The 21,702-nt window shown below is 46.6% G+C and overlaps 1 protein-coding gene across 5 annotated transcripts in view; it reads right to left on the bottom strand.

The window, feature by feature from the left end:
* Window positions 1-372: 372 nt before the first annotated feature.
* The window catches only part of NHSL2 (NHS like 2), a 243,004-nt gene continuing 221,674 nt past the window's right edge, over window positions 373-21,702 (bottom strand). The window contains exons 3-9 of one of the 5 annotated variants that reach the window (XM_054544705.2): window positions 21,524-21,679; window positions 19,532-19,659; window positions 19,046-19,241; window positions 16,504-16,635; window positions 12,961-15,291; window positions 11,369-11,501; window positions 373-10,484 (exon numbers count right to left, since the gene is read on the bottom strand). In XM_054544705.2, coding sequence (XP_054400680.1) covers window positions 10,163-10,484; window positions 11,369-11,501; window positions 12,961-15,291; window positions 16,504-16,635; window positions 19,046-19,241; window positions 19,532-19,659; window positions 21,524-21,679 — 3,398 coding nt within the window. In that variant the 3' untranslated portion in view covers window positions 373-10,162. Of the gene's footprint in view, window positions 10,485-11,368; window positions 11,502-12,955; window positions 15,292-16,503; window positions 16,636-19,045; window positions 19,242-19,531; window positions 19,660-21,523; window positions 21,680-21,702 lie in introns of those variants that run through there. The other 4 variants (XM_054544706.2, XM_054544707.2, XM_054544708.2 and 1 more) reach the window with 4 other exon arrangements.

The raw sequence follows: 21,702 nt of genomic DNA, 5'->3' as shown, positions 1-21,702 counted from the left end.
GACTTTACTGAGCTAGAGAACACAGAGGGAGTTTTTGCCCTGGAGATGGTTGCTAAGGCTGCCTCCTCCCCTCAGGCCTGGTGATGGCTGCCCACTCCCCCTTGTTGACTCCATGAACAGCTGGACTCGAATCCCTGAAATGAAGTCCCAGAACATGGGTTACCTGCCTTTAGGCCCATGGCTCAGTGGGCCAGGTTTCTGCAAGACATTCTGTGCCACATAGCTGTTTTGAGCTCTCAGGTTCGTGAGCATCAAAGCCATTGTGTGTGGGCCCCATACTCATGTGGATGGTTAAACATGCTCACAAACTGGGCTGAGTGTCTGAATAAAAGTATCATTGCTACAATAAAAACCAGAGGGTGAAACAGAAAATGATTTTAACAGAAAAAGTTTATTTTAAGAAGACACAAACAGCTCTAGCTATATAAAGAATACAGTTCAATTGCTGGTAGCAAGCCAGTAAGGAATGCCTTTTTTTTTTTTAAAGAAAGACAAGAAAAACCCTTTGTAATATCACCCCACAGAGGGCTCCCTTCCATTTTGTGTTGGAATCCTAAAAAGATTGAGATCGTGATCTCTCCTACTTTCTGCTTCTTCTTGAAATGTTAGGGACACATTCCCAGCTCTAGGAGATGTGTCTTTCCTGTACCTTCCAGTTTAGGGTATGGTCTGTAAATTCTTGTCTCCCTTATTTTTCTAAGTGCATTGTTGGCACTCAGTAAGCACTAAATGGTAAGGGCTAACTTAACAAAAGTCCACCTCCTGACTGCATACTAGGACTGGCCAATGCTCATTCCTCAGTTTGCTTTTGGCAAGTGTAGTATTTTTGCTGCTTTTGGATCCAAGGCACAAGCCTGGTTTCTCTTCCTAATTCTGGAAATCCTAAACAGAAGGCATAAAGGAACTGTTTCATGGATGCTTTTAAATAGGGAAATCCTGAAAATTACTTGCATCACTGACTTTTTAAAATTTAGATTTCAGTAAGTGGGTAGATCCCTGGGCTCAAATGACAGAAATCAAGCTAAAGATTCTAAGAAGCAATTTGCTGAGCTAGGATAAGTTGCAGCCTGAGACCTAGGTCTGAGTGGCTGAGTCCACATCAAATTAGAGTGCTAGTCCTCTGTATGTCAGCCTGTTTTGAATTGCCAATGGAAAGAAGGTCTCAAGAGGCAAGAAACGGCAGATGCTTCAGGAGCCCCCACCATCCCCTTCTTGACCAGTCCCATCAGATCTGGACCTAAACCAGAGAACTGATGAGGGTGCTGGACTGTGTGTGTGTGTGTGTGTGTGTGTGTGTGTGTGTGTGTGTGTGTGTGTGTGTGTGTGTGTGTGTGTGTGTGTGTGTGTGTGTGTGTGTGTGTGTGTGTGTGTGCGCGCGCACACGCGCATGTGTGGTGTGATTTGTGAATTTATTAGCCCTCACAGTCCAGGTTGAGAAACCAAACTCACACAGACACATACATATCATCCATTCTTATCCCACAACGTTTATACGAGAAAATGTGAAAATGTGAATCTGAGCTTCAGACTCCCAAGAAGTGTGGGAGGTGGAGATGGGAGCAGGATGGAGACAGACGTGAAGAAGCTTTAGAACAGAATTCATTCAGAGGTTCAAAACACAGGAGGAGGTGGTGTGCTGAATGTCTCGTGGCTGTGTTGTTGCATGGGCAATCCCAAGGAGCCCATCCCAGGGGCTGAGGGTCCAGAAGGCAGGGAAAAACTGTGGACACAGAATATCTTCTGCACCTCATTGGTTTTCTCGCTAGGGCTGAGTGCTCTGTCTAGAACAGGTCCAAATTGCATTAGGAAATGGATACATGGATATTCCAGGTTTAAAAACCAGCCTTTGGAACCTGGTGATTTCCCTAGGAAATTGTAGGCTGAACTGGAATCCTATGGCCTGGGCTGCCATACTTTCCAATGACAGCCCTAAACTCATGATACTAGTATGAGGCAGGACAGGGTGGACAAGGGTAAGGGTGGGAGTCCCCAACCACAGATTTGAGGGAGAAGTTATGGAACAAAATAAGTAAAAGAACTCAGAAATTCTCTCCTTCCAGTTTATCCCAAACCCAGGGAAGCAGAGGCACATTGGGTAACAAGGATAGGTCTGGGGAAAAAAATGAGGGTTTCTACACTGAGGTAGTCAGTAATGAGAGAGAGAGAGAGCTCATGAAGGACACCCTATTGAAGGGTAATGGTTGGCATATGCAGCCCCCCTCCACCTGCCCCTGTGCAGTCAGTCTGGTCTGACAATGCAGTAGATGGGAAGGCAATAAACCACATCAGCTACTGCACAACTCAGTTATCACATAGGGCAGCTCACAGAAATGCCTGTCTCAGAAGACAGTCTGGATCAGGGGTCAGCCTAAGGCTTTGCATAGCCCATGAGCTAAGAATAGTTTATATTGGCAGGGCGCGGTAGCTCACGCCTGTAATCCCAGCACTTTGGGAGGCCGAGGTGGGCGGATCGCAAGGTCAGGAGATCGAGAACATCCTGGCCAACATGGTGAAACTCTGTCTCCACTAAAAATACAAAAAAAAAAAAAAAAAAAAATTAGCTGGGCACCTGTAGTCCCAGCTACTCAGGAAGCTGAGGCAGGAGAATTGCCTGAACCCGGGAGGTGGAGGTTGTAATGAGCCGAGATTGTACCATTGCCCTCCAGCCTGGCTACAGAGAGAGACTCCGTCAAAAAAAAAAAAAAAAAAAAAAAAAAAAAAAATAGAGTGGTTTACATTATCCAAAGGTTGCAAAACGAACGAATGAACAAACAGCAACAACAAAGAAGAATGTGCTACAGAGACCACATGTAGCCCACAAAGCCTAAAATAGTTACTGTCTTAACCTTTACAAAATTTGTCAATCTCCCATCTAGATGATGGGGGAAATCTCACCAGTCTCTGGTGAGAAGCCTTTAAGCATCCTCAAAAAGAGAAACCAGAGGAAGTCCAGGAGAAACAAGGGAACAATGGAAAATAAATGGAAATGCCAATCAATTCGACTAGTGTGGCTCTAAAAGATGCATGGCTTGCAATTCCACAGAATAGTAAGGTATGCATGTACTAAGGAAGGAGGCCCCAACTAAAGAGAGAGCCACACTAAGGAACATTAGGCAAAGAATGTTCTGGAAAAGAGACTGCATGCAGAGCTTAGTACTGATTAGGGAATTCTGTTATTGTTTGATAAGATGGAGCTGGAATTTGAGCCCAGGGATTGACAGAATATCAAGCCAGGGGAAATTTCTACAACACAACTAAATATGAGCATTTAACAGTCTGAAAATTTCTCATAAAGATTAAGAAGGGAAGGCTAAAGTAGACTCTGGGAAAGCTAATATTGGTTGGGTTGTACCCTACTTTTAAATAAACACCAAATACAAAAGTTTGCACTAAAAAAAGTAGAGACATGATGAGACAATGACAAGAGGAATCTCGGTTTTTCAAAAAGAAGTCACCAGAAGGTTCCCTTACATAGGAAGTTTACCTCTAAAAAATGATACTTGATATATAAAAAACTCATTTTTCACACAACTTTTAGCGAAAACATCCATTGTACTAAGTAGGGTGCACATATTGAATTTGGAGGGAAACTAATGTTTATAAACTGAAAATCCAATTTGTCTTTGGATTAATGAATTAAAGAACTCTTGAACATTTTCCCTTAAAGCATATATATTAGTTCATTGAAATACCTGGGAAATTCATGTGTCATAAAAGTAGAAGCCAGCTGTCGGTCTTCTATAAATTGTAGTGCTTTAAATGAAACCAGATTGGGCCCAAGGGCAGGAGACCTGGAATTGAGGCTGGGCCCCACCGCTGACTCACTGAGTGACCTTGTATATAAGTTATTTGACCTTTCTGGGCCTCAGCTTCCTCATGTGTGAAATGAGAGCAGTTGGTCCCTTTCAGCTCTAACATTCCAAGACTGCAGATAAATATAGAAATAAGATAAATACAACAATCTAGAAATAAGAAATATTCCCCAAAGTAAGCTTTGGAGTCAGTAGAAAAAAGTAGCAATGAAATATAATAAAAAGAATAAAATTTTAACCACTAGCCAAGGTAAATATATCTCATTTAAAAATGAATGAAAAGGTTTGTAATTTACAATTCATCAGAAGACCTCAGCACATACATATATTGATATTTCTTTGCCATGATACACATGGGGGAAGGAATGAGTGTGAGGTGACTTGTACAATGAGCACAATGCTGCATTTGCATGCACAACGTTTTATAAAATTGGATGTTAGAAAAAGCTCACGACCACCTAAGGAATAAATGTCTATAAAGCTTGGCATTACAAAGAGGCTGAGAGGGGTTAACTAGTTGTTCCAGTTCAGATTTTGTTTTGGAGTTCGTTGCTATCAAATTCTACTATTTAGGCAAAAATCTTAAAATCAAATATACTTCTGCCAGAGCCTTACTGGAGAACAGCCACCATGGTGAAGACAGGTATTTAAGAGCTGGCAATACCAAACAAACTTAACGCCTTTCCCTTTTTTCTATTTGTGAGTTAAAAAAAATCTGTTTTTGTTTTTTTTTTTAACCCAAAGCAGGCCAGATGGGCTGGCTAAGTCTAATCAAAGATTTTGCAGATTGAGCAATTTGTTGATCCAATATGGTAAGTTCTTTTTTATTTTTTTTTCGAGCATATGCACCGGAGTCCCATAAAACATGAGACTCCTCAATCTGATAATTTCTTAAAACCAAGCAAACATATGCCTGACCAAGATAACAATATACACCTCTTGGCCAGAGACTGGTCCTTATGATGAGAGCCAGAATAATGGTAAAGGTTGGAATCAGTTGGAGAGTTGTGGCTATAGTGATTCAGAGGCTTGAAGGAGTAACATCACTGGAATGCGCACACACACACACACACACACACACACACACACACACTCTCTCTCTCTCTCTCTCTGTCTCTCTCTCTCTCCAGGGATGCTGCTGTTGCTGCTCCTGGAACTGCACTTTGAGAATCATTGGCCTAGATTTTGGGCTTTACTGAACAAAAGTATAATGCCCATTTCACATTGCTCATTACTTATGCAAATTTCTTCTTGCTAACCTTATTAAAAACGCCCCAAATGTGTGTCTATAACTATTTACTATGTATTCCTCTATAAATCTGTTTCAAAGTATTCTAAAACTTTGCTTATTTCATATTATGTTTATATCATTATACTTTTTGCTGCCTTTTGACAAAGGCACTTCCTTATACCTCTTTCCCACTCTCTTGTCCTTTTAAATCCCTAATATCCTTGTCACTTGTAGCTGAAATACATGCAAAGGCTTTGAAAGGATTGGGGGCTGTGGTATAGATATAGTCTCATTTTCACACCAAGCTGGACTGATAACCCATAACAGAGATGAAGCAGGGAAAGCAGAAGCTTGTAAACGTAAGCTTATTGGAGGTAAAGTTGTACCTCCAATAAGTTTAATAATCACTACCAATACTGGACGACTGACATTGATTGGAAATGGATTGGACAGTTTCACCTTTCACAAACAGGACATATTTTCACAGACTCTTTAATTCTTTATGTTCTTTACTCAAATGGTAAGTAGTATTAATTCCACTTATGTAAAAATGTCAATGTACAATATGAATGATCTAGGCCTTCTCAGTGGCTTTTAGTAGCCATTTCTGAGAGTCCCTTGGTAGTAACCATATTGAATAACATTGGGTATCAGGACAATTTAATTGACCATCAGCTAGTAACTCAAATGATTCCAGGCGATTAAGATATTTTCTATATTCTGGAGTTAGGCATCAGGGAATTTGGCCTTTCCATGGTGAAAAATACACTTCTACAACTAGTTGATGCCTAACATTCTGCAAGTAGAACTTCATTCCATTGGCTTAAGGCTTTTCCCTTGTTAAAATGCAACTAACCCTCAAAAGAGGTAGCATTAAGCCTTATAATCTCAAAGTAAATGAATTTATCCCTTTCCTGAGAGCACGTTTTTCTTAGAGAGGAGGAGAAGGAAGTAGGAGGCACTGAAGAGAGTTGGTGCTGGGAAGCGAGGTTTAGGAGAATGGAGCAGAAAGAGGAGAGGGAGGATCCTGGTGACAGACCTTCAACTCAGTCACTCTTTTGTTGAAAGGCTGGCCTTGGGAGCATCCCTGCTGAAATGGGTGTTAACTTGCCACCTGTAGGCTATTACTTAGAAATCAACTATGTTTTCCGATATTAACACTACTAAAGATTCTTTAATGTATAGGCACACAAAGACTTATAGCAATGGAAAAATAGGTAGCAATAAAATATTTGGTGCAACAAGAGATAGGGAGTTAACCCCCCACCCCAAATCAGAAGGACTATACTTGTTCATAGGAAGAAGATAAACTGATATTACTTTAAAGAGTGCAAATCACAGGGCTGGGACGAGGGTAAGGCACTTGCATGGCCCTGAGAGTGGGCACCTCTTTGAATTTTGCACCCTAGGTGCCTCGCTCACCTCACCCTAGTCCTGGCCCTAGCAAATCATATTAAAGCGAAAGCTCACCATTGTGTCACAGACTTGATAATGGAAGGTGGAACGAGTGAGGAACAGAGCACTGAGCGTGAACTCATCTTTTTCCTGACGTGTTCATTGATGAGGAAGAGGGCAAGTGCATGGACAGATCTGCTCAGACTGACAGGTACAGAGAGACTGCAATCGGGTCTGTGTTGTCCAGATAGTTACACTGGATGTCAGGTGCAGTGCTTGTTAGGAGAGCCTGGTAGGATCTCCTCTGTCTTTGCACGTTCAAGGTAATTTATCCAGATCAACTGGTCAGTTTGTGGTCATTAAGCTAACATTAATTGTTTTGCTTCCTGTTGTCTCATTTCCTTTATGGGTGAGTTGTTGTGCTAGGGATGCAGTTCATGGGATTTGGGGCTGAGGGATAAGTTGGGCCTGGTGGGGGAGGCCCAGTCAGGGGCTGAGGCAGGCCAAGTAGTACAGGATAAGGAGAGGAGACACCAGCAAAGCTTGCTATTGTACTAAGAATAACTACCCTCAAAAACACGTACTAACTACCCACCAAATGCAAAGCATCCTTGGTTAACAATTAACCTCCTCTCCTGGGGATGGTGACTAGATCAAAGTCAGGCTAGCAGAGCCATCTGTTGCTACTGACTGGAATGGGGAGGAAAAAAGAGGATAGGGACGACTTGAAATGGAAGCTGACCTCCTAAGGCCAACTTCATTTCACTCAAATCTCTTCTCTATTCCACCTTCAAAAATTATTATCATTATCATTTGTACTAGTAATTGTAGTAGTGATGGGTTCTCTGTAAGCCTTTCTGAGAGGGGCTTTCAGCCTCTCTTCTCCAGTCTCAGCAGTGTAGGTGCAGAAGGCAGTAAACATTGTGGTAAGTGCCTGGGTGGGAGAGAGAGTGGAGTTATGATAATCAAAGGTAGGAGAGAGGTTGAGTGTTAGGAGTGGGGAAGATGCTTGGTGTTCTGTTAATTAGTGATTAGTAGAAATTTTACGGTTTGGTTGTTTATTTGGGACTACGTCTACCTGTTGCAAAATATTAAATGAGGCCAGGCGCGGTGGCTTACCCCTTTAATCCCAGCACTTTGGGAGGCCAAGGCGAGAGGATTGCTTGAGCCCAGGAGTTCAAAACCAGCGTGGGCAACATAGCAAAACCCCCATCTTTACAAAAAATTAATTTAAAAAATTAAGTGAATACTTCCAGTCTTAAATGTTCTCTCTGACCATATGATTTCTGCCCCAAATCCTCTTGTGCTAATGGGAACACCACTGCGTGGGCCACAGTGATGATGTAGAAGATATTCTAAAAATTCCAGGCATATAGAGTATTGTAGAGGAAAACAAGACTAAAGGTAATTGACAAACATCAAGGTGTCTGAGAATTCAGCTTCAGAATCTTTTGGGAAAACCTCCAGAGGTAGCAAGGTGAGGGGAGAGGCAAAACCCATTAGAAGTAGTAAACAAGAAACTTCCAGAAAAGTCAACAGAAGTAACAAGGCCTATACTATGTGAGTCCCATACTCAGCTTTAACGTTCAACTAGTCATAATGGTTCCCAAGGAGCAGACCCTGGTGTCCTTTCATTTTTGCTAAGCAAAAGCACAAATACTCCTTCATTTACTACAGAGGAAAATGTCTGTTTTTTGGAATTCTAAGTCTGGAGCAGACAAATGTGGCATTCATATATAAACTGAGGCCAGGGATGAATTGATTTTATTTCCGGCAAAATCCCTGAAATTTGGAATTTGGTTAAGACCGTCACACCAAGTAGTTCTAGTACTTTCAAAAGCAACTGCGCCTAGCTGTTTATTATTTTAAGTGTTGAAGTGCTGGTTGCAAGGGAGTTGGTGGGCCTGGCCTGTTTCCAGAAGTCTCAGATTCAGAACTATAACAACAAAGGGCCTAGGCCTAGGGCTTCTCTTGTGAGAGGCCCAAGTTTTCTCAGTACTTAGTGTGGTTTTTCAGCTGCTCTGTCCAGCTGGAGTGTGGGCAGTTGAGCTAAAAGGTGGCTTCTCATTGGGCAATACGACCTATCAAAGTTGAGATCTGCTTGTCTCTGGAACCTTACTGCATCCTCCAGGAGGTTGACCATTGAATCTATTGAGTGAGGGGTGAAGTAGGAAGGGGGTGGGGAACTCTCTTTGTGAAGCAGGCTACAATTTCATTCAACTATTCTTTTTGCCTCTTGAAGACAGTAGACAATTAACTTTCCATCATTGGTCAGCAGGTTTTCTTTGCTCAGTGCTTTGTCTTCCTCCCCAACCTCCCAGAAATCAGGCATACAAAAATCAAATGAATCACTGCTCTTGCTCTGCTTAGAAAATTGAGCTGACAAGAATAGTCAATTCTTATAGGCTTCGTCGGGGGTGGGGGCAGGGAGGGGTTGCAATGATTATTCTGAAGCTCTTTCAGTATGCCATTTACCCAGGTTCTTATGCTCTCCCACAGCAAGGTTAATTGAAAGCTGGTCAAACACAGAACCTAAATAGCAAAAAGTAGCCCTTTTGTGTGTGTGTGTGTGTGTGTGTGTGTGTGCGCGTGCGTGCATTATGGGCCATAGCAACTGGCAAGACTGCCTTTTAGATTTTTGATAGATCCTTTTAGTTTGTATGTTCTTGGTTTTTGGAACAGAGTCGGACTTCCTTTAAACAAAACCAAACCAACCACAAACCACGATCTGAATTGACTGGTGGGGGGCAAGACGCACTTACTTTCCATTATCCTTGAGCCTTTGATGACGCTGTTCCTTCAGTTAATTACTTCCTGTAATGAATTTTATATGCAAATGAAATGAGAGTTCTTAGAATGCAGCATGAGCTGGGCGCAGATCCTGGCTATCGCTGTTGACAGACACATGGAGGATCTCAACGTGCACTTGTGAGTTACCTCGGCTAGATCTGAGTGAACAAATGGCTGTCTTGTTTGTTGGTCAAGCTTGGTTCATTTAAAGCAACCCAGTCCTGGTCTTTTCTAGCTAATGGGGGTGGGTGGGGGGGGCGTCTATATGTTTATTGAAACTTATCACCCTGATCTCCATGTAGACAATCAAACTGAAAAAGGCATTAAGTTTCAGGACGGAGTCACAGTCATATTTTGCACCACAAAAGCCATCCAATCAACCCCATGCCGAAATAAGTGCACCCTGCAAACCTCTTGTGAGCGCAGGGGAAAGCTAAACTGTGGTTGAGGAGGCATCAGAGTCTTTCTGTGTTTGCACACAGGGCCATCAGAGCCTCCCTAGGAAAGTGAATAATAAGCAATGGCACCCTATGTCCCCCAAGTTTGGCAGCCTCCAATCTGCTCTCACACTGCACTCCTCAGTGACAGGAGCCAGGGATGGAGCAGCCAGGTCACTGAATTGAAAAAGTGGCACATGTGCCCTGACATCTGAAAATTTCTTCTTAGTTAGTGCACACCACTGGGGGAAAATAAGAAACTTGGTAGTCAGTCATGACAAGCTTATAAGTATGAAAACATAAAAATGTCTGAAGATGATTAAGTGCCAGATGATTTTAGCTCTAGATGAAGTAGCCTCTCTCCTGCTGTCCAGAGTGTGAGTTAATGTAAAAGAAATGTAGGCTCTGTTGTTTCCATGGTTCTGTTTAAAGACCCTTTCTCTTCCCCCTTCTCTACTCAAGTTTAGTAAGTAAACCCTGCTTGTTGAGCCCAGGGCTTAGGTACTGGGGTTATCGGTGGTTTCATAGTCTTTTGAAAATTGTGCAATAATTCTCCGAGCCAGTGGGTTAGTGGTCTTCAGCAGTTCAGCTGCTGAGGGACGAGACCTTGGAGTTGCCTTACTTCCCTTCTTCTGTAGCAAGGCCTTGAAATCGTCATTTCTGCCAGCATCTAGGTTGGCACTGCTGCCTGACCCTGCAGTGGCGGGGGACTCACTGATTGGAGACTCAGCTGTGTTCTTTATTGGTGAGTGGGAACTCGTTCTGCCGCCCACAAAGGCCTCACCAGGTTCCTTCCAGCCGAGCAGCTTCCTTTTGGACCTAGATAAGAGAAAGTTTGATTTGAGTGAGTTAATGCAGCAGACATTTACCAGTGCTTCACAGACCCCCATGCCTGTGACACAATCCAGGCGGCAGCCCTGCAAGCGGCCGTATTGACCTGCTTTCTCTCTCACCTCTAAATCCTCAGAGTCTGTTGTTGGGCCCTCCCGTCCCCACATTCCTTTCAATGCTCCCAGCTGGAGTCACTTGCCCTGTGCCTGTAGCCTCAGTCCTGCCCAGGTTCTGGGACCAAGGACGAATTTCAGGAGACAAGGCTAGTAGCTCAGTGACTCTGAATCAGGACAGCCTGGGGACCGATCCTGTTTTGGACTGGTGGTCTAGCTCCAATAATAGACTCTTTCCAGTTTTCTTGTCACTGAACCCCTGCCTTGTAACCCTGTCCAATAACTGGTCCCCATCTGGTTCCTCTTTTCCTAAGTTCCTGTTTAGATATGCTGCCTGGTGCCCCACTTCACCTCTTGATGGGATTTTTTTGGTACAAGGAATTCTGTGAAGGGTTAAATGTCTCTGACTATAGACAGAGCTAAGAGAGAGCAGATGGAGCCACAATAGGCCAAGTGGTTGCTAGGAGACGAGGGGCCTCTCACTCGGCACCTGCTCCTCCTCTCCCCTCCCTTCCTCCACTTTACCCAACAATGTCAGTGAATTTGAGATGCGAGGCCCTGGACTGCGCTCACATATGTGGGTATCTGAACTTAGCCTCCAGGTGCAATTCTAATGGCTGCTTAAAGGTAGCAGTTTTTCTTATTTTTAATTTTTTTCTTTTTCTTTTACAATTAGGATTTCAATGTGGAATAGCAGGTTTTCTTTAAGTACAAAAAGGGAAGGCAATTGCAATTAGAATTAAGGAAATTGGTGCAGACCTGTGTATCACAGTAAATAAATCTTCAGTTGTGCGTGAAGCCACAAACACGTCATCATCATCCTCCACAATCCATTCGGCTGTTTTATCACTGATTAAACTTTTTTCTTCGGTGCCTGGTTCCACAGAACTCCCTAGACATAAAAAACCAAAAGGAATGACTTTGACCACAATAGATAGGACAAAGCACATTCTCATATGTTATTTCATTTGATGGTCAAAGCAACTCTGTGAGGGCAGCAGGGTGGAGATTTTTAATATCTCCATTTTGCAGAGGAGGAACATGAAGTTCAGAAGCTTAATGATTTGCCCAAGGTGGAGTGAGTGGTGAAGATCAGCATGGGTCCCTATTCTCTCATGTCTTTGTCATTATAACAGGTGGCCCGAGCATTCTCTTGTTTTAAACGCTGTATATCATTTCTCTAAATGAAGGAGCTGGGAGTGATCTAAACTAGTGACTCCCACCCAGTAGGTGAGAGTGGAACCTATTTGAATCTCAGAGAGGAGCCTGTGGAGTCTGAGGAAGTGTTTTCTACAACTACCTGGGGCTTTGATTTATTTACTTGACTTAGTCATGATTGACTCATATTGAAAGTCCAAATTTGCATATAGAAGACCATGAGATTTCGATTTTTGGTGTTAAGGGTTCAGAAAAGAATGAGAAACATGGATGAACCCTGACAACATTAAGCTTAGTGGAATAAGCCAGTCACAAAAAGACAAATACTGTATGATTCCACTTATATGAGGTGTCTAGAGTCAAATTCATAGAGCCAGAAAGTAGAATGGTGGTTGGAGGGAAGAATCTGGGGGGAGGAAGAAAGAGGAGTTATTGTTTACTGGGTACAGAGTTTCAGTTTTGCAAGATGAAAGGAGTTCGGGAGATTGGTTGCTTAACAATGTGAATGTGCTTAACACGAATGAACTGCACACTTAAAAATGGTCAAGATGGTAAATGTTATGGGTACTTTACCACAATTAAAACAAAAAGAGACAGAAAAAGAAAGGATGAGAAGCATTATGTATTATGTTTATGGTTCCAGGAAGAGCCAAAGAACTCAAACCACCCAAGAAAGTGAGCTCCCTTTCCTCCGGAAGGCACAAAAAGAGGCTGCTGGTGGCAACATATTCCATTGTTTCAGATGGCTCCAAGCCTGCCATGGCACTTGAACTCAGTCTGGTGGGGTATTGAGTCCCATGTAGGGAACTAAATTCAGTACAGCCAATGAAAAGTACTGTACAGTGAGGTGGAGTAGTTCCCATGACAGGACGCATGCTTGGCTAGGGACGTGGGATGCTGAAGTCCTAGGGTGCTAGAACCTAGTTTGATTTCATTATCTCAGCACTAGAGACTTAGGGGGAGAGTGGCCTAAACTGGGCCTTGGAGATCTGCCTCGGGCTAGTCTTGATCTCAAGGGCAGTAAGGCCAGCCCGTGGTTCCTATTTAGAGTAATTCAAACCCTCAAGGGGTGCCCGCTACTGACTTGGGATCAGGATAATTATTCTGGGGCATCTGCTTCCATCTCTGGCACTCCATTCTCACCCTCATGTCTCCTGTGACTGAAGGAAAAAGCCAGCAGACAGTTTACTAACCCAGAGGGCTTGCCTCCCTTTCACTGTCAGCCTGAGGAGTTGAAGTCACCCTTTGACCAAGTGATTGCAGGTCATCGCCGGTGGGGGGACGCTTGGTGTCTTCCTCCAGGGTGATGATGGGGCTGAGAGGCAGCCTTGGTTCTGCCACATAGGCCTCCGTTTGAGCTGTGGGAGAAGTGAGAGGCAGGTACAGCACGCTGGGTTTTTTTGGTACGGGAGGTGGAATCTTGCCTTTCTTTTTCTCAGCTTCTTCCTGGCTCTGGAGGCTAATTCTTTCAGGCAGAACCCTCACCTTGGGGCCCTCATCCTCTGCACTTCCCTGGGGATGCTGCTGTGTTCCTGAGAAGAAAGCATCAGAGGAACTGGCAAAAGGCGTGAAAACAAGAGATGAGGGTGCTGTTGACTCCCCTGGGCTTCTGCCATCTGGGAAGCTGGAGGGCTTTGGTTTCCGCACTACTGTGTAGCTGTCTTGAGGGAGTGGTCTCGCATGTTGAATTGAGCTCCTGGGGGGCATAGCCAAGGTTGGTGAAGTTAGTGCATACTCCTCGGGAACAGATGGTGGCTTGTGGACCAAGCTTGGAGGCCTCCGGGCCACCGGAGGCTTCTCAGCTACGGGAGGTTTTGTCTTTCTCTCTGGCAAGGTGAAGACTTCTTCTGCTCTGGGTTCCTCGGCATAGTCAGGGCTCTCAATGTCATCTTCCGGCTCAGACTTGCTGACCGACCTCAGGCGAACAGAACGTAGGTCGGACTGAGTAACCATAGGCATGATTGGCTGGTTGGGATTAGTCTTCTGGGCCAGCTTGACACCAAAATTTGTCTCTGAGTGGTGCCGACTCACCTTGGTTTTGCTTCGGATGGAGATACTCATCCCAGACAGATCCAGGTTGGGTGAAGAGGTCAGTGGTAGGTCAAATGATAGCCGTGACTTGGGAAATTTCTCCATTGGTGACGTCGGGGGTAGTGATGACTTCCTCTCAGGTACCACTGGACGTACCCGGCCACTGCTGCTTGGAGGGGGTAAGTGGCCCAGGGTCAGGGACATGGAAACAGTGGGTGTTGGTGTTTCCGACTGGCTGGAGTAGCCACTGGAGGGTGACATCAGTCCAGGGGGCCTTCCCGGGGATGATATCTCCCTGGCCTCCACTTCAATGGAGAGTTGGGAAGGTGTAGTGGCTCTGGAGGTGGAAGGTGAGGCAAGAGACTCTGAGCTGCCCTGAACTTGGGTGCACTCAATGACTGTGGTGCCAGTGGCAGTGCTGGAGCTGGACAGGGATTGGTAGGTGTCACCAGACTTCCAGTCAGTAAGATACCAGTGGTGGGATAATTGTGTACCTTCTGGATCTTTGTGGTTTGGAACAGCTGGGTGACCCTGAGCATCTGGGTGGGACGAGTGATGTCCTTGATGTTCCAAGGAGAGGCAAAGGCTCTTGGGCCTCTGGTCCTTGGGTAGTGCTGACCCACCTTCAGGCAAGAGGCCTGGCTCATCTTTGACCAGTGAGACACTGCGTGTGGGTGGGGAAGGCTTCTTTTTGGCCTTCCTAAGTGAGATACTCTTGGACCTCTGCCTTCTGTGCTGGGCCTCTTGCTGGGCACTAAAGGAGGCGATGTTGTCAGCACTGTTACTGCCTTCAGAGCTCGTACTGGCAAAAGGCAGGGCACAGGCCTCATTGGCCTTCTGCTCCTCATCATAGTCCACATCTGTGGTGCCTGAGTCTGTGGGCACAGACAGTGACCGCTCCCGGAATCTGCTGGCCCCACCAGGGCCTGTCTCCAGCCTCGAGGTCCCACTGGTCAGAAGGCCAATCTTGGAGAGTCTTTCGGGCATGTGCCTTTGCTGAATAAGGCGCTCAGGGTAGCCAGCTGATCCACTGCATCCTGCTGGGTTATCACGAGCGACAAGGAGGGTAGCAGCCTCCTTAGGAACCAGAGGTGGGACTTTGTTTAGAGAGACCCAAGAATTCCCACAGGAAGGATTCTTCCCATTTTCATTGACTTGATTGCTCTGGCTGGTGGCACTTGGAGTCATGTAGGTAAAAGCATCTCCCTTCCAGGAAGTGGAGAAGGTTGATTCTGTAGGTCCATTGCAAGAACTGGGGACACTGTATACCATTCCCATGCTCTCCATGCCAGGAGGGTTTGGGCCACTCCGTGCCTGGTGAGGTTCGTCCGGCTCACTGGAAGGAGTTCTCAGTACTGGCGAGGTGAGACCTGGGAACCGAGCATCCTGACCAACTGCAACTCTTCCATGAACCCCTTCTGGAACTGAGTGACTGGGCCTGATGTCGGAGGTGGTAGAGTGGGCCACACTGCCTGCTGGGCTGTTGCTGTGACCTGGAGGAAATAAACACAGGACATGAGTGCTACAGCAAGGTGTCTCCCACCAGCTGTTTTGAGACACGAGCACCAACTTTTTGCCAAGAAGCATTTGCCAACAGCTTGGTCAGAATTCCTTGGTTCTTCCCTTCCATGGATGAGGATGCTGGGGAAATTGGGTCCTTGCCCATCACTCCACAGTGAGACACACGGTGCCCTTGAATGGTCCAGATGGCTGCCAAATACTTTCCGGCTTTGATTATTCCTCTTAGAGCTGAAGTGTCACGTGGGATTACCTTGCATTTTCCCCATACTTTCACCCCAGGCTCATGAAACCATCACAGACCTCAGCATTCATCCATCTAGAGATGAGAGTAGAGGCTTCTGAACTAAGGACAGCGTGGTGTGATGTTTGGCTCCAGCAGTGACTCTGGAGTATGCCCAAGCTGCAAAGCTAAGAGTCTGGTTGCATTGTTCGCACCCGTCACCTTTACGCTTTGCAACATAAGAGGCTGAGGATAATCTACAGATGTGAGGAAACCTTTTGGATGTTCCAAATCCCCAAAGGTTTTCTCATACACACAAACAATTAATACTGTCATGTCATTATTATTATTATAGCTACTACTGCTATGAGAATTTGTAACAATAGCCACCATTTATTGGACACTGACTATGTACCAGGCACATGGTAGGCAAGTTACATACAATAACGCTAATCTTCATGCTAATTCCACCGTGTCAGTATCATTATCCCCACTTTATAGATGAAGAAGCTGAGGCTCAGAGAGGTTATGTCACTTGGCCAAGGTCTCCCGGTTAGTAAGCGGAAAGACCAGGGCTCTTATCCTCTGCTATCTCCCCGGTCTGTGCTGCTGGCCAGCATTCACTTAATGGTAGTAATGGTTCTGTTAAGATGATGGTGAGGATCCCTCTCTCCTCATCTATTTGCCTAAATTTGGCATATCTGGTTGTATTACATTTATAATGGGAAACAATAATGTAATGGATTCATTAGCCCGGGAGACCTACTCTCCATATTCAGTTGCCACCCTTGATGAGAGGCCCTTAGCTATTCTTAATTACCATATTGGCTTTTTCAGGACATCCGGAGGCCCCCTCCTCCACCCAATTATTCCTGTTCCCCATCACCACAGTACCACCTGGGTGGCAGGATTGGCGGGAGTGGGTAAGGGGAAGGGACTGGGGAATCAGCTGTGGTGGGGTCACCTTGGTCTCGCTGGGAAAAGTTAGAGAATCCAATAATGGTCCGCCTCCGCCTCAGGGTGGACTTGGGGTTCACGGCTGTCTCTGTGTTAAACAACGAGTGTCGCAAACTTGCATGTTTATCAAACTGCTGCCCTGTAGCCAAAATAAAGACACTTGGGTGCATCCTGGTTTCTGTTTAAAGCACAGTGGAAATTGGCCTGAGAGAAGAGAATGATGGCAGTCGTGATGAGCATGAATAGCATCCAAGGCAGGTGGCACTTCTTCCTCATCCTTCCCAACTTGGCCCTGGGCATGCATGCTGGGTTTCCCAGGCTGCACCCAGGTTGCCTGTAAGTCTTAGGTGGCCTGGGGCAGTGGTTTTCAACCCTGGGCGACATATTAAAATCAACTGGGCAGCTTTTGAAACTGCAACACCTGGACCTTACCCCAGAACACTGAAATCTCTGGGAGTAGGGCTCACGTAGAAGCATTTTAAAAGTCTTCAAGTGATTATTCAGAGGTACAGCCAGGGGTGAGAACCACTGGTGTAGAGCAGCGGGCTGGGACTAGATGCTGCCTGACTGTGATCTTTTCTGAGAAGGCCTTTATATGGGCCAGGTGAGGCCAGTGTCTCCAAGAGGCTGCCCTACTGCCCTCCACCATCCAGGAAGATGCCTGATAGTCTGTCCTACAGTCACCTGGTCACATTTTACCAAAGCTGGCCCACAGCATGGTGATTGAGCTCCATTTCTTTCTCTTTCTCTCTCTCTCTTTTTTTCCTGGCACTGGCTTTTCAATTTAGGAAAATTATTGACACAGATTTTAATTATCACTTCATGTGAGTTACATGGTACTTTCAAAATACCTGTTAATTCAGTTTGTTTACTGACTTGATAATGTTTTCAAATTCAACACAATTAAAATGGAAGATTTCCTCAATAATATGCCTTACTTAATATTATTAAAAAATTTTTTTAGAGCTGTATTTCTCTTAAAGTGCTAGGTCAGTCTTTGGGTGCTGGGAAATGGCTGGGTCAGAGTCAAGGCAAGGCAGGGTGGTGGGGCGAGGTCTGTGATTACCCCTCCCTTTCTCTCATTCAGCAGCTGGCTAGCCAGACCCTCCCCCGCCAGCCAAACAGCTGCACACGTTCACAGACACCTCAGCAAATGGCTCTGTGGGCAATGCTCAGGGACAGCCTCATTGAGAGGAAGACAGACATTTATTTATTTATTTAGAGACAAAGTCTCACTGTCACCCAGGCTGGAGTGCAGTGGCGCGATCTCGGCTCACTGCAACCTCTGACTCCTGGGGTCAAGCAATCCTCACATCTCAGCCTCCTGAGTAGCTGGGGCCACAGGTGTGCGCCACCACACCTGGCTATTTTTTTGTATTTTTGGTAGAGATGGGGTTTTACCATGTTGCCCAGGCTGGTCTTGAATTCCTGAGCTCAAAGGATCCACCCACCTCAGCCTCCCAAAGTGCTGGAATTACAGGCGTGAGCCACTATGCCTGGCCAAGATAGACATTTAGACACAAAATGTTCAACATCACTTCTGGAGCCTTTCCTCATCAGCCCTCACTCCTTTTGGTATATTTCCCTAGGCTGTGGGCTGTATTTCCTGCCTCTGATTTTCTGAAATGATGCCAGTGACAGTGGAGGACCCCATATCCAGGGAGCATTGCCACGTGTGGCAAGAGCTGTCCTCATCATCTTCATCAGCATTTCCCAGCAGAGCACAGGCTGGCGCTGGCTCACAGGACCCCTCTGATCCCTTTAGGTTACTGAGATCATGGTTTCATCATGTCGCTGGCCCTAGCTCCTTGTCAGATGACTGGCCCTCCTTCTCTTCCCCTTAGAGCTCATGGAGTGTAGATCATGGATTAATAGTGAGCATGGTATAGTGTGCCACATTCCCCCAGAGCCACAGCCAGCTGGGCTACATATAATACAGCATGTTCCCCACTCTCAAAGTTGTACTGGGTCCCCTTTTGGTCTTTTTTGGCCTTAGGACCTTTCTACCACTTCTTTTCTTGAAAACTTGCCAAACAAGTTGAGGAGGCCCACCTTGCTAGAAGACTAGTGTCCAGTGAAAGTGCTACCAGGCCTTTGGTTACCACCAGCACTCCAAACCCTTGTTACCACCAGCACTCCAAACCCCACTCTCCCGCTCCGACTCTTATCAGTGTACTCCAAACCCAGCTCTGGGCACAAGAAGTTGTCTTGCCCTGACCCAAACAGAACTCACAAACTTTAAGTTTCCGTAAGTGCTCTGAAGAGCACAGAAGTTCATAAGGCTTTGGAGCTTTCTGTTAAGAAAATTTTGTTTGCTATCAAATGGTCTCAGTTAGGGTGGCAGTGCCAGGAGGGGGTGAAGAAAGAGCAGCCAGCGCCCCCTCTTCTGCGTGCCTCCGTTCCCTGGCAAGAGCCATGACCGTGACAGCGCAAGGTGAGCCGGTAGCAAAGAAAGTCTCACTTCCCTCCCCCAACACCCAGTGCATCAAAGAGGATGGTCTGTAGAGGCATGAAGGGAAGAAGACAGAGGCAGTGCTAAGCAACTCTACCAGAGATGTTGATGGGCACAATGTCAGACTGCGTGGAGCAAGGCTGAGGCCACTGCTTCTCCTCTAGGATGGGCAGAGGGAAGAGGCTATTCCAGGCAGTTTGCTTGTCGGCTGTGGTAGACAGGCTCAGGGAGGCCTCGTGGGCCCTCACACCCTGGGTGGTAGTCTCATCCTCGCTCAGCTGCCGTTTTGTAGGCTGTTGGGAGAGAAGGTGATGGAAAGGGTGTATTCCTGCCTGGCGATGAGCCAGTGCCCATAGGGTGGCTGTTTAGGCTGGGTAGTTGGAGGCTTCGTCTGGGAGGCAGGAAAGCGTGGATAGGCCGCCAGGCCAGGCACCTGCTGTGCAGGGCCTATCCCAGTGGGGCCTCAGGGTAGCTCTGCTGGTGAGCAGGGGTGAGCAGCTTCCACTGGGTAAAGTAAGCAGCTGGAGGTCTCCTGTCAGTGGGTGCATGCTGGCTCTCCCAGGTGGGGGATGAGGCAACTCACCATCAATACAAACTCCAGACGCCTGGCAGACTGGGGCCTTGGGTTGGGGGTGGGCTCAGTGGCCTCATCAGAAGAGCGGAAGGTCTGCCCCACAAGTCTGGCCTCCGAGTACTGTTCCTCATATTCTTCTGAAAAATAGCACAGTGGAGACACACACTCTAGGGTGCCACAGCCGAGCGCTGGGCCGGGGAAGGGCCAAGAGCCAGGACTCCTGCTCTAGCTGCCAGGCCTGACTTGCATTTTCTTTAGGCTATTTCCAGGTGTTTGAGCCACTGGATTTGGAAATGGAAAAGTGCTTGCTTCCCAGGACCACGAGGGTCGAGGAGAAGAGAAAGTCAATAAATTCACGCTGTGGTGGTTTGGGGACCAAGCCCTTATCTCAATGACCCCCACCTTGAGTGCTCAGTTACGAAAAGAGGCTCAGAATGCAGACACCTTTTGCTACTTTGGACTGCAAGGTCCTCCCTTTGAAGCCCTGCAGCTCTTAAGGTTTTCTGCGACCCTACCAAGGAAACGACCTGTGTGAGGCAAGAAGAGATTTACACCAGGAAGTCCAATCTGGAGTTCTTTCTTGGATGTCAAGAACTTTTACTTGAGCCTTTGTGGGCCGTGTTCCCTGCACCTTAGTCCCGCTGTAAGTGATGTCAGGTCTAGGAGGGCTAAGGTGAAAGAGAGGGAAGGAGGAGGTAACAGCATAAAAGAGGCAGAAGTTCAGCAGCATCATCAGTGAGTAAGGATGCACAAGATTTGAATGGGGTTGATTGAAGTGATGAATTTGATGAATACATGAAGAAAGTGAGAGTAGAGAAGGGACATTCATGCTGTATGTACAGTGAACAAAGACTCAGAATCACAGAGATTTGGGGTTGCTCTTGGGGTTCTTTGGTCGAACGCCTCATTCTGTGCCCAGACTCCCTCCTCAGCAGCCCTTCTAGGTGTTTCTTCAGCCTCAGCGCACACACCTGCAGGGAAGGGGAGCGCCCTCCCTCCCAAGGCAGCTCATTTCTTCCACGGACAGTTGGGGCTGTCAGGTGTGTCAGAAAGTTCTTCCTTATCTGGAGGTGGAATGTGCCTCCTTCTGGGTTTCCACCCACTGGTCCTAATTCTGCCATGGTAGCAACACAGAGCACATCGACTCTTTTTGTGTGTGGCAACTCCTTTGTTATCTGAAAACAAGGCTCATGGTGTCCCTTGGCATCTTGCTTTTCCAAGGTCACCACTGCCCTGGTAGGGGGTGGGGGTTATGGTTGTTATCCTGTTGGTGGCCCATCAGCAGTTTTCTATTCGCCATTAGAGTTAACCTTTATTAGTATAGATAAAGGAGTGCTGACAAGACCTCTTTTCATGCTCAACATCCACTGAGCACCTCTTGGCAGGTGGGGAGGGAATCCAGCCTTGTGCCAGGTGCTTCTGGAAACCTAAGGGTAGCAAGATGTGATTCTTTACATCGAGAATGTCAGGCTTGGTTAGCGGGGACAAAATAGGTGACCTCTGGGTGCTGTGTATTGGGCTTACTTTGGTGAGGCAGTAGCTATCCAGGGGCGGTTATTGCAAGAGCAGAGTGAGTGAAGCCCAGAGTGGGAGATCCTGCAGATGCCCCCTTTGTCTTCTGGTGCCAGGATCCCAAAGGCATGAGCGATGGGGCAAGAGGGGGGCTGGAGGGAATGTAGGCCCACATTGTGGGAGTCTCCCACCCAGCTCTCGGTGAATGGCATGACTTACGGCCCTGCCTCAGCCTCTGTCCTTGTTTCCCCATGGGCTACTGAGCTGAAAAAAGGGGCTGGGGCTGGGGGGAAACAGCCCCGGAAATAGCCTCTTTCAGAATCATTAGGCTGAAGGGTGAAAGCTGGAAACTGCTTTGTCGATTGTTTTTAAACTGTTCTCTCTCTTTATCTTGCTGGTCCCTGTTCTCTTTCTTCTTTGCCTCCCTCCTACCGCTGCGCATCTCGCCTCAGGGCTCCGGCCGGCCGCAGCCCCCCTCCCTCTCGGTACCTTGCAACAGGCTCTGGAGATTGAGCTGCGCCTCGCGAAGCAGCTCCTCTACACTCGGGGGCCTGCCCGAGGAGAGGAACACGTTCACTGGCTGTCGCCATGACGACCTCGAGTGGGCAGTCGCTGTCGCATTTTCCCGACTCGAGTTAGCTGCAGCTAGGGAAGGAGAGAGTCAGTGA

Source organism: Pongo abelii, chromosome X, assembly GCF_028885655.2.
Source record: "Pongo abelii isolate AG06213 chromosome X, NHGRI_mPonAbe1-v2.0_pri, whole genome shotgun sequence".
Classification (NCBI taxonomy): domain Eukaryota; kingdom Metazoa; phylum Chordata; class Mammalia; order Primates; family Hominidae; genus Pongo; species Pongo abelii.
The sequence above is the reverse complement of the archived record's forward strand: the minus strand, read 5'-3'. Positions and strand labels throughout refer to the sequence as shown.